Genomic DNA, 12,715 nt, shown 5'->3' on the forward strand with positions numbered 1-12,715 from the left:
GTGGCCAGGAGGAGCGGCACAATCCAGTTTGGGGAAGTGACTCATTCCAGAAAGTGGTGGGTGAGACTCGAGCCAGCCACAATGAGACTGATGGATCAGGGGGCTGTGACCAGCTAAAGCTCATTGTGGGGATTTGTATTAACTGCTAGTTCTAACCCGCTCTTTCCATGTCAGCAGCAAACGAAGGGAAACACCTCTGGTCTGGTTAAACTCTCTGTCTTGGTGGATCTGCAGAACTGATCACTGGCCACTTCAGACAGAAAGGAGCGATAAACAGGGAACAAAGATTGGGAACTGGCCTGTGGAAAGCTTGTGGTGCCACAGTATCCTAAAGATTCCTCACCACATACTTTGGAACCCACGTTTTTCTAGACGATCACTCTGGGTGCTCAAGAGCTACAGCCAACGTTGCTCTCTGGATGGCCAGCAGGGGGTAGTACAATAGCACAGATTGCACCCTCCCCTGCTCATATACAGCATCCCTGAACTCCACTGAGCCATCCTGACTCCTGTGAGCTGAAGCAGGCCTTAGGCGCAAGCAAAGCAAGGGAATGTTTGGGGTCCTGTGCTGCCACCACAGCTCACAGGCTGGCCTGCTCTCTTCTCCTGGCAGCTGGACTGGAGGGGAGACAGTTCATTTGCTGCTCACCCTCAATCTCCATGAGAAGCAGCCCACAGCTAGGTCACTTGGCCCATGGAAGAGTCCTGCTTTGGGGGGAGACAGAAGGACTCGGCATACATTAAAGATGCAAGCAATCTGCCTTGCCTTGTAATATTTCCCGTAGAGGTCAGACACCAGCATGATGATGGGGAAGCCCATGAAGGTCACCAGAGAGAGCTGCCAGGACAGGCTGAACATGAAGACGATCACGCCCGTCGCCTTCACCACGTTGCGCAGGAAGATGTTAATGTTCTGGGAAACGAGGTCGCTCACGATCGTTGTGTCCGAGGTCAGCCGGGAGATGATGTCCCCTGCAAGGCAAAGGAGAGTGGAGGGAGAGCTCCGATCTGTCAGTGCTTCAGGAATCACAGCCCCCATCTCCATACCAGCACAGGCAGGTAGTGATTGCATGTGCCATGAGCCAAACTGGAGGGTCATGGGGAACCAAGAATGACGTGCCCAGATCAGGGGCTCAGGGGATGCAGCCATTCATGATGGGCCACAGAACCTTTCAGATCTAGGCTCCCAGTTGAAATCCAGGCCAGGTCAGGAGTGACTGGAAGCTGTTACTGTACCACCCACTGGCAGGTCAGTGGGTGGCAGGAAACGAGTTTGGCAGGTCTCGGTCAAGGTGAGACCACCACAAAATCTACCACCACAATCAGGCTCCTTGCTGGCAATCTCAGCAGAGCCCAAGTACTGAATGGGCCACGGAGACTGAACCTCCCTCACATCCTGCAAGACAGGGCAGAGGCACATTGCTGGGTACAGGTGTATGTAGGAGGTTTGCCTGCTGATGAATGTACCTACATCCTCCAGGGCTGTCACTCAGTTCACATGAACATTTGTTATTTAACAACCACAGGTTATGTATTGTAGGGAGGGCACCTGCCCAGGGTAGAGAAGCCAAAACACACAGAATAGTGACCAGCCCAGCAGGTTCCTGCAAACACCAGCTGTCAAGACCTGCTTGGGACTTCTCTGCATGTCCTAAAGCCCAACTGGGCAAAGCACTAGACAGATGCACTGCAGGGCCCGATCCTGAACTGGCTCCTTGCAGGGACTAAATGGGTTCGAAACAGGGCTGCTGCAATCTGGATCTGTATAAGTTTCCCCTCTCCCCCTCCCCACAAGTCCTGTAGCAGTTCTTAAGGAATCCCCTGAGCCCCCGTCTTCCACTAGTGACCACTGAGATGCGGAGAGGCAGAGAGCCAAAGCTTTCGTGGTATCTTTCGGCCAAGCTGAATGTTACAGTCAGAAACTATGGATAAACTGGGGACTCTGATCTCCAGAAGGAGCAACCAAGCACCTCCCTTCACTTTAGATTGCAGGATTTATATGGAATTCCCTTAGGCCGTGAATCTGACAGACACTGTTAGCAGGTACTTGGAAATCAGTGCATTAGTGTTTCAGGTCAATCACTTACTCAGACTGTATTCTCATATCTTGAGAAACAAAGGAAATGTGGCATCCCAAGCACACTTGCCTCCCAGAGATCATCATCACACGAGGATTAGGCCGGACTGTGGAAAGAGAGACTGATCTCATGGATGGAGAGAAACCAACCTGTGCGATTCTCATCAAAGAAACTTGTCTCCTGAGCGACCAGTGACTTGAAGAGGCAGTTGCGGAGTCGAATATTCAGCCTGGCAAATATGAGCGTAAAAACGCCACCCCGGATACCTGCGGCAAATGAGCTAATTGCAGATAAGAGACGTTATATAACAATGTGCACACAATCCACTCCTTAGCACAACATACAAGCCCCATCAGACCCAAGACAGACGTATCGAAACAGGGGCCAATGATAATACTTTGTACTGAAAGTGCCTTTCATCCCAGGATCTCAAAGAGCTGCTCGGACAACTAGCCTGACAACACCCCACCCCCGAGATGGATCTCGTTATCCCCACTTTACAGATTGGGAAAACTCACACACAAGTGCGAAAGTGGCATGGCCAAGTCAGTGGCAGAGTCTCGGGTATGCGCTATCACTACTAGACAACGCTTCCACTGCATAGTAACACCATGCGTCCGGTTTTAGACAACACCCAAGTGTCAGGAGTAGAAACAAGATAAACTTTTGTTACAAAACCCAGAATCAGGCTGGTACAAACTTATCTTAAACATAACAAAAAAAACCCTTTCAGTTGAGCCCTGGTCCCTTTCACAGTTTCAGATGGAAACCATGGAAAACTTCATGTCATTATAGTGGCAAGCAGGATGCACATGGCCATTCAGTCCGGGGCTCATTTGCCCCAGAACGCCAAGTGACTTAGGGACACAAAGCTGCGTTAGCCAAAACCAACCTACAAGCTGGCATGACATCTGATCCCTCTGCAAACTGCATCTGCCAGTTTTGTGCAGTTGTCACCAGGGAAGAGTCAGAGATGGGCCAAAGCTTTGCCTCTGAATCTCCTTGTCCTCCGCAAGCATGTTTGAAAGATCAAACTAAACCAAGCGTTTAGGATGTTTCTTTCCCTACTCCCTATTGAGTCTGTAAATACTGTAACAAAGTCATGGCCATCTAAGGCTTCACGGTTGTCATTCTGCTGCCACACTGTGGGCACTCAGAACTGCGCAGCAAGAGCAGGGATTACCTACATCTTATGGGTCCACATGGACACATCCCTGCCACCTGAGCTAAAGGAGAACTGCTGTTAGCAGCTTTGCACCTGAAACACACAGCTGAGTGAGCAGTTCCTAATCCATCGAGCAGAGGTTCATATAACCACTAGCCAGTTCAGGACAATACTATGGAAGAAGGTTTAAACCTCAACATAATAAACTTCTTAGATTATTTGTGCCTCAGTTATATCTATCGCAGTTACCTTCCTATAGCAAGAAGCGACATAATCACCACTGCGGTGGAAAACTGATCCATGCTTTTTTGGATGACTATTCCATCAATCGCCAAGCCAGTGTAATAAGGAAGGAATGTTTCTCCTGTATGGGAGAAGCATAAGAGATGGTGGATTAGAACAAGAGGCAGGGTTTCAAACACAGAGCTATTGGGTAAAGCAAATGTTAGCAGTGGAGTTTAATTGGTTTCTGGGAACAGTAATATCTTTGAAGGTGTTTCTGGCCTTGATAATCTAGGTGTGAGGCAAAGATTAAAAAGGTTGTTTAAGCCCAATATTTAGATTTCATCAGGGTGGACAGGTGTGATTTTTATAGAACTGATATGAATAGAAAATATGGAATTTTGATCTTGGCAATGTCCCTTTAAACTCCGTTCACTCACCCAAAGCAGCAACCAGGAGGAAGAAAGTGGCTATTCCGAGGAAGAGAGCATCTGGTTTGGTGTAAGACAGCAGCTTATGGATAGTGGCTCGTGACGCCTCTTCCCTCTTTTCCTGCACAGTAACAGGGCTGGGGTCACATATCTCCTCGGCTTCCGCCCTGGACTCCGAACTGACCCCCAAGGCTTCTCTGGAGGATGTGACGGAAGACAGCAGCTGCCACAGGCAGAAAGTTGCAGCCAGCGACACATACGTCCATGCAAACAAACTCCAAAACCAGGGGTCCCTAATGGTCTTCCTGACCTCCGAGTAGAGCAGCAGTTTGACCAGGGCGTAAATGCCCACTAGCAGGCAGACCAAGGTGATGAAGGTCTGGGATGCTTTCAGGCGCTGGGGGCCAGAGGTTGAGTTCTTGGCAACCCCAATGGCAGCGCCGAGAAGCAAGCAGCTCCTGTACAGACATGCCCCCCACACGTCCAACATGGAATTAAAGACATTGAAGTGCTTCAGATCCTGGACAATGTCCTTGCCGCTACGGCTGTGCACGTACAGCAGCGTGGTCACCAGCACGTCCACGCCGGTGAACGCCAGAGTGCAAGCCACAGCCTTCCAGACTCTCATCTTCATCCGACTCTGGGGTGAGGTAGATTGCAGTTTGAGGCGGAGAAACCCCTAGTTCAAGGTAAAAGCCTCCATGTTAGTCCTTCCTGGGATGGGGAAAGGAACACCACAAGAAGATCAGTGACCTTTATGAAGTGGCAGAGAGGGAGACCGAGCGCTGTGGAGCACTGCGGTTTAGTTTCATGTGAGAGCTCTGGTTCTGCCGGAGGCCAATTCCCTGCCATCCCCTCCCAGATCAGGATACCCTGGGGCGCTGGCAGAAGGGGTGCCCACAGCTGTACAACATGCCTTCATGCAGGCCTGAGTTTGAGCCTGCTTTTCAGGCTGACCCTACGGTTCCAATTTTTGGGGCCGGGAATTATTTCTAGGCTACAGGTAGCATCATGGGGTGTTTTCAGCTACTCTCTTCAATGCTGGACCAGCCCAATTCTCAGCACCATGGTGTTAACAATAGGCTCCAGGAGGTCCCCAGAACATGATGTCAAGCAAATTGTTTTGAAATGTCTCTGCGATGTCTCTCCGTTGCCGCCACAGGAGTACTGTGTGGTAAAGGGAAGCCATCAAGGCGGACAGGCTCCAAGCTGGCATGCACCATTCCTACCCCCAGAACTTATATTTATTCATGTTTCTTGGATGGATCAGGTCCCTGAAGCCAGAGCGGCTGCAGGCTAAGACCCAGGTGACAACCAGCTCTCCGAACACATGGTGGGTGTGCGATAGGGAGTGTCCCCCAGGCCTCTGCTGCGAGCTCCCCACTGCGAGCCAACAAGAGAGAGGGCCGGGTCTTTGTGCCTGCACAAAAAGAGCTCTTGAATATGATTCAAAAGGGATTTGCCGCGAGAGACAGAAGCAGGTGGCAGAGGTTAGAAATCAGATGGATGGACCCCAGTTTCCAGACTCTGAAAAGACAGCTCGCTCCACCAGGGCTGGTTAAAGTGTAAGGTGTGTCCAAGTGGGAACGCAGCAGCCAACAAAAGCAAAGGTAGAAAAACTGCTCGAGGGCGCCAGCAGCCCAATAGACTATTTAAGCAAGGAGGAGGGCACTTCCTGGCGGGCAGAAGAATAAATAATACCTAGTTTTTATCTGGCGCTTTTTATCTCACTCCTACTTTCCAAAGGAAGGAATGGAACATTATCTCCATTTACAGGTGGTCACTCAGGCCAAAAATATTTCCTTCCCTTGGTTATTAAGATGATGATTGGTTTATTTTTTTTTAAAGTGAACAGTACAGAGTTTAAGCGTAGAAGTTTCTGGTTATCAGGGAATAACGTACAGATTATCAAGGGGTGCAAAATTCGGTTTAAGATTGGATGGCGTGGGGAATACATAATCTGCAATATCCCTGAGTCAAAGTACAGACAATGAGATATGAGGGTCTGTTGCTCATATGAGGGCTAGGTTCAGGTGTGGAGTATAATGAGTGGATACGATGATGAGGATGGATTGACCCTCATTTGGTGAGATTTAACGTTCAGTGAGTTTATGGTTCCAGTTCATATGGCAGTACATTAGATTCAAACCAGGCAGCACCTGAAAAGTCTATTTTACTCTTCACTACTGATGCTGTGTTTACTCTTGGCACTTCTCAATGAAAATAAACCGGTCAGTTCCGGTGTCCCGCCGCTCCCCTCATCAGTTTCATTCCCTGAGTGTCCTGCATGACCCCAACCTGCTGTCTGTTCGGGTTGCAAAAACCACCAGATCCCGACAAAACTAAGTTTTCATAGACAGCAAATGAACTAGTTAAAAGATAGTTCAAATGCAAACTTTCAAGAGAAAGAAAACCTAAAGCCTGGACCTCAAGGAACAGCTGGTGATGCTGAAAGCCATGTGCTCTGTTCTGATCGTTGGGCCTGCAAATTTACCCTAATTGTGAGCTCACATATGAAAGTATGTGAAAGGTCATCAGACGTCACAGTAACTTATAATAACAAATGTTAATGGAAAGAGGTATGAAAGGGAGACAAAAAGATTGAATTATTCTAAACAAAAAGGCCATGTTGATATAATCCCATGACGCCGTTGAAATCATGCTTGGTAAAGACAGAAGATGTGGAACCAAAAATTAATGAGTCAAGACTGGTGTGTCCAATATTAGGCCTAACTGGTGGACAAAATAATGAATGGCTGGGCTACTCCACCCACCACTTCTTCTGGGAGTCTTTAAAGAAAGAGGCTTGGGGGTGGGGGAGGAGATAGAGAAGAACAGACGGCATCTACTGGAGTGAGCTTCACCATCACAGCTGCCACCCTCACCATGTCCTGGAACCCCAGTCCTTCTTGGCCTTGATCCTGAGAGATGTCCTAACCAGATTGGGCCAAGAAGAGGAGCCCAAATAAGACTCCAACTCTGCCAGTTCCAGCTGAATCCCAGATACCACCTGGGATGAAATGGGATCGGACTTTAACAGCAACCATCTTTAATATCATCTAAGAGACTGTCAAGCAAGGGCCTTTTCCTTCTAAAAACTCTCTCCAGCTAAAGGGAAAGGGAACAAACAATGCTGTTAAAATGAACGCCTTACTGAATGCTTCTCATTTCAAATGCTTCAACCGTTTTTCCTTCTTTTCCGTATCTTTACTGAAAGGCTATAAAATGTAATGGCCTGTTTGCCACGGTGCTAATCAGGCTGAGGTCTCTCCATCCCAAACCCCGAACTTGGTTTAATGCTGTTTAATACTGAACAGTGACTGGGTTATATTAACACCTTTGGCCCATTCATTCTCTATCTAATTAATACAACAGCTGTAAACACAGCCCCTCGTTAAATGCCAGCATGTTCCTGACCCCAGAGGTCCTTATTTATTTTCATTATAAACCCTACAAATACTTTATTTGCCCTTTGAATTTTGTAAAGTAACAACCTTCTCACTTCAACGCCTCTGTCTGTTCCTATGGAGACGGAATAGTGGGACAGAACCGGTCCTTCCCTAGCAGTTGGAGACCTGGACCAATAGGACTGAGCGCTCCAGCGTGTGTTCTGACATACTCTGGAGCTGGCCACTGGAGGCCAGGCTTGGTTTAGGGATGAATTAGCTCAGTATCTTTTGGACAAAAGCCTGTGGATGAAGGAAAGTTTTGGCTATTAAGCACCATCTACTATTAAGGTTGCCTGTTCATAAAATCATTGGAGTCTGGAGCAACAAAACAAAAATACCAAACGCCTCAAGAGCCGCAAACCCTCTGTTTACTTTTCAGTCTAAAATCTAAAAGGTGGCCTAAAATGTTGCTAAATCCCAATTCCTTCCGGGCAAAGATGAAATTCGTTTTTATGTAACAAATTTCAAAACCCTTGAAGTTTCTGTCAGAGCTTTTCTATTGAAAATTCTGATCCTACGGTGGCAAACCAGTCCTCTCTCGCCCTTTCTACAAAGGAACAAAATAGGCAATCAAGTGCCTGAAATACGGGATTTCAAATAATCAAGAGAGCAGGCAGTTTTAATCACCACTGTCCATAAAGGACACTCCACAGTCTAAAAAACAAAAGAAAGAAGATCAAATTACTCTCCCCTGCTGTGCAATACAAAATGGGGCAGAAGAAGGTAGAAGAAAGAGGCTTCTCCCCCAAGACTGGGCCATGAGAAACCCAAAGCTCAGACCCCAAAGACAGAGCGATATTAACAAGAAGTAGGTGTTGGGGATACTCTGCCTTAAAATGTGGATTTATCCAAGCACCGTGTGCCATGTTCAATTTAACACAAAAGTCACTGCATGTAACTGACAACACAGGGCTAGCTCTGGGCTGCCACTTCAAGGGTGTGTTACTCAGTTGATAGGACTCCTAACAACTGGGGGTCCATTTTTCAAATCTCACTGCACAAATGTGCATCACTGCACTTTCCCGGGGTCCTGTTAGTGCGGTGCAATCGATTGATCCAAAGACATGTATTGGCTCATGCTGTTGCACAACAATAAACATTCAGGGTCCGATTTTCAAGGGAGCTCAGCATCCAACAGCTCCCATGTAGGCACCTAAATCAGTAGCCAGAATTTCAAAGAGAACATTCATTAGGGGGCCTAAATAGGAGCGTCACACTTCTGAAATTCTGGCCCACGGGAACCAGCTTTCAGTAACCATGTGGCTCCCCCTACTGGATCTGCAGGAAAAGCACCCTAATGGCTTTCTAGCTTAACCACCATTGGAGTCCTCGGCTCAAGAGAACTAGCTCCAATCTGTGCCTACCTCATCCCAATGGAGGCTCTGTACCAGTCTGTGTCCAGAGCTAACACTAGGCGAGGGAGAGAACAGGAATGATCAATCACCAGCCAGCAGACGAGGAATTTCAAATTGCACGTCCTCCCATGTGGAGGGGCCCTGATCACCATGGGGGCCTCTGGACACTAGAACACAAATAAATAATGAAGAGTAAATGCTGTTACCAGGTGGGTAGAATAAGGAACCCCACAAGAGGTAGCACGACCATGCCCTGGGTTAGAGTAATCAGTGACTTGACTGACACCGCTGAAGGCACTGTTTGCGTGAGAACCTTCTCCTGTACAGCTCTTGCTGGGGTCACTGAAATTAGGTCCCTTCTGCAGTCCAAAGAGGCTGGGGCAAACCTTTCCTCTAGTGAAAGGTGCCTGTGACCTTTAAGGCTCATGCGGAACAGACAGGGCCCTTTGTACTGGAGGCCTCAGCCAACGTCATGGTTTATCATCATCATCTATTATTCACAAAATAATTCTCTAACAGCTTATACAGCCGGGGAAATTGACCAGCAGAGCTACACCAGAATAGTTATTAATGACTGGAATAATAGTTATTCCGCTTTAGCTGTGTTGGTCAATTTTCTCGGGTAGACAAGCACCGAGAGGGGCATTTTTCTCAAAGGCACAAGGGAGAATTAAGCACTCAATTCCCTGGGGGCAGTGAGGGGAAGTTGGGCACCTAACTGCCCTTTGTGCCTTTGAAAATCTCCCCCTAATTTATTCGATGTGTAGATCACTGTCCGCTACACGTGCAGTGAAGGTCCCATGCCTGCTGCCAGGGTCTGTTCCCGTAGGAACAATCCAGCCAGCTAGAGCTGGAACGAGCAGAACAACTTCCAAATACCCCGGTGCCAGATCTCCGTCTGCAGGGAAGGGCTCTGAACCCACCCAGACATTGACAGATGAGTAACCTCAGCACCAGCTCCACTTAATTGGTCTCTTGCTCTGTCTGGGCTTTGCTTCTTTTTGGTGCTAGCTGGTCTCAGGAGCCCTACATCTCTCTCTAATCCTGGCCATCTCCCTGGCTCAGCTCCCCAGGGCAAAGGCCTTTGGCACAAGCTTGGCATCATCAGCCTCTCAGGCTGGAACCCACCCAAAACCTCACCCCACCCCATCCCCAGTAAGGAGGATCTGGAATTCAAAGGGAGCCCAATAGAGATACTATTGTAACACACGTGACCCCTGGAGAATGGAGGATTTCTAGTTCCTTTACAAATGTCTCTTCTATTTTCCTGGGCAAAAAAGGCTGATTATGATCAAAACAATAAATGCTGTTTGTCTTTCCACCGCCATTCAAATCTGCATTACACCCCAAATTGCTGCAGGGCTTCCTACAGGGGACAGCACCAAGGGCAAGCAACGAAGAAGCAAGCAAGCAGATGAAGGTCTGTGTGTGAAAACCGGAGGACATAGGAGAATGAAGCTTCCAGCAGCAGGAATGGAGTGGCTGTTTCATGGCAGGATTGGAACTCAGTGGAGAAAGGGCAGCAGAAGCTCCAGTCAAAACCAAAGATTTCTAATTAGGAACTCAGCCACAGACTCCCCTGTGTCCCGAATAACATTCCAGACTAGAACTGGCCTGACACGTTATCTGTGGCATCCAATAGCATCTGGACTCCCTGTGTCACAGGTACAGGGTGCAGCTCCACTAGATTGATAATTTAAATACTATTTCAAATAAACAAAAGTGACTGACTGTCCAGATCCTATTAGTTGCATCGGAGGCTCTACTATTGTGGGTTTCCCAGTGTCTGTGCATTAAAACCACCTATTACTCGGAGGCAGTTAAAAAAAAAAATCAAGCAAATTTTAGTGCTTGTGAAGGATGTTGGATTGACAGTGCCTCCATCCGGCAGCTATGCAAACTGCTCCCCACTGCCCCACCCATGTGCTCCAGCCCCGCAGGGTGAGGAGGCGGGATTCAGAATCCACGCACCGCTGAGTACTTGGCCTTTCTGTTGAGAGCATCCTCAGGGTGCCAGTTAGTGCCAGCTGTAATGAGGAAACCTGTCAATTAGAGGAATTGGACTGAGACCCACAATCTCATTTCCTACAGGACACTAGAACAGCCATCCACAGATAAGGACTTTTGGTGACAGTCTGTGCTTGTTTCAAATTAGTGACAAAGCCTAAGGCTAAAACCCTTCATATCCCCTCATCCATTCCTTTGGCCACTTCCAAACTCCATCTGATGCAAAGTTTTATAAATGCGATTTCTAACAAGTGTCTCATCAGACTCAAGGAAAAGAGACTACATAGCAGATTAGGGAAAAGGCACTAGACTTTTGGCTAACGTGATTGTAATTGTTTCTAATTTCTGTCTATTTGAGCTTGCTTAGCCAAATCAAAAGAGGAAAACAATTGTAACAAATGAATTGCTTGATACACCACATTAAACAGGTCTCAATAAAACACAGCTTTGACTTGCACATCAGTTTTTGAACTCTACTATTATGATGCAGCTGTTACTGTAGTAAAAGGAATATAATTTGTGTTACTCTTTAGTTTAAAAAAAAGTTTATAAAAACCTATATGATCAACAATGAGCCTTCTGCAGAATTTTGTTTTGGCTAGAGCCAGAATGGTGCTTAGTATCATAATTCTAGTTCATGTTCCATTAATAGTTATTTCACAGTTGTAGAAGACTTTCCAAATGCGAAATTAGATGTACTGGTGTCATTGTTGTTGCTGTTACTCCCTTTATGCAACTGTCACCAAGTGACCTGACCACCATGTAGTGAACTCAAAGTGGGGTGTCTACATGTATTGTTTTGTTGCAATGTTAACGTGTGTGTGTGGGGGGGTGGTTGTCTAAGGGGGACCAGACCAGACCAAATAAATACAATTGACAAGCTACACAACGCTCAGCACTTATTGCAAACGGGCAAGCACAAGGGACCCGATTCTGATCTGGCTTCTGACCCTGACCTGCGTTACACCTGATTTGCATCATATACACAGGGGTTCCGTTCTGCGGTTAGTGCGTAAAGCGAAAACCTCATATAGTCAAAATTACATTGAGTTGAATGGCAGGTGGAATCACCCGCACGACAGAAACAGTATTTAAATTGTTATTTTTCTCTTTTTTTTTTTGCCGACCACGTAAAGCTGAAATTGTGCATGTTAAATGCGCATAAGATGCAACAGACCTGTAAAAGGAGGGCAGGATCAGACCCAGGAGGACCCACCCACCCTCCTTCTCACTCATTCTGAAAGCGGCCAGGGTGTCCGAGCTCTGATCTGCGCCAGCAGACGCTGGCAAAAATCAAATCCCCAGTTGTGCTGGGGGAAAGGGAATTAAGTGCATGTTGCCAGCTGCCCCGCGGATGCCAGCTAGGGTGAACAGACAGCAAGTGTGAAAAATCGGGACGGGGGTGGGGGGGTAATAGGAGCCTGTATAAGAAAAAGACCCCAAAATCGGGCCTGTCCCTATAAAATCGGGGCATCTGGTCACCCTAATGCCAGCCTGGTTTGATCTTTCCAAACACACCGTCACCCTCCGGGTCCTGCGTCAACAACCAGCGAGACTCTGCGCCTCCTGCAGCCGGGGGAGCCCCAAACTCAGCGACCCCCCCCCGGCCCCGCCGGCGCAGCGACGGAGCAGGTACCGCGAGCGGAGCTGCCCCTGCAGACAGGGTCCCAGAGCGGGCGCTGCAGCGGCGGCTCTTACCTGGCCGGCGGCGGCAGGAGACTCGGATCGTTCCGGAGCCGCACGGCCCCCGCCCCTGCAGGACAAGGTCGGAAGTGGGAGGAGCCTGTCCGGGTGACATCATCAGGACACGCCCACCTCTGCAGCCGGTTTTGGTGGGGGGGTCTAGGAGGGAGAAATCGCAGCCACGTGCCTGGCCTGACCTTAAAGCATCGGGGGCCCTTGGGGAGGGACCCTGCCCTGGCCCCTGGCTTGCACCGGCTGCTTGACCGCAGGAGGAGCCAGGGCTGCAAGCGGGGGCTTGTGTAACTGCATCCGCCTAGCCCCAGTG

General features: G+C 48.3%; 1 protein-coding gene across 5 annotated transcripts in view; it reads right to left on the minus strand.

The window, feature by feature from the left end:
• Positions 1-12,450, minus strand: part of ABCB9 (ATP binding cassette subfamily B member 9) — a 32,260-nt gene extending 19,810 nt beyond the window's left edge. For 2 of the 5 annotated variants that reach the window (XM_039505411.1, XM_039505416.1), the window contains exons 1-5: positions 12,406-12,450; positions 3,906-4,610; positions 3,493-3,607; positions 2,228-2,358; positions 767-972 (exon numbers count right to left, since the gene is read on the minus strand). In XM_039505411.1, the coding sequence (XP_039361345.1) occupies positions 767-972; positions 2,228-2,358; positions 3,493-3,607; positions 3,906-4,530 (1,077 nt within the window). In that variant the 5' untranslated portion in view covers positions 4,531-4,610; positions 12,406-12,450. Of the gene's footprint in view, positions 1-766; positions 973-2,227; positions 2,359-3,492; positions 3,608-3,905; positions 4,611-8,709; positions 8,848-12,405 lie in introns of those variants that run through there. The other 3 variants (XM_039505415.1, XM_039505413.1, XM_039505412.1) reach the window with 3 other exon arrangements.
• Positions 12,451-12,715: the final 265 nt, after the last annotated feature.

Source organism: Mauremys reevesii, linkage group 18 (genome assembly GCF_016161935.1).
Source record: "Mauremys reevesii isolate NIE-2019 linkage group 18, ASM1616193v1, whole genome shotgun sequence".
In the NCBI taxonomy this organism is placed as follows: domain Eukaryota; kingdom Metazoa; phylum Chordata; order Testudines; family Geoemydidae; genus Mauremys; species Mauremys reevesii.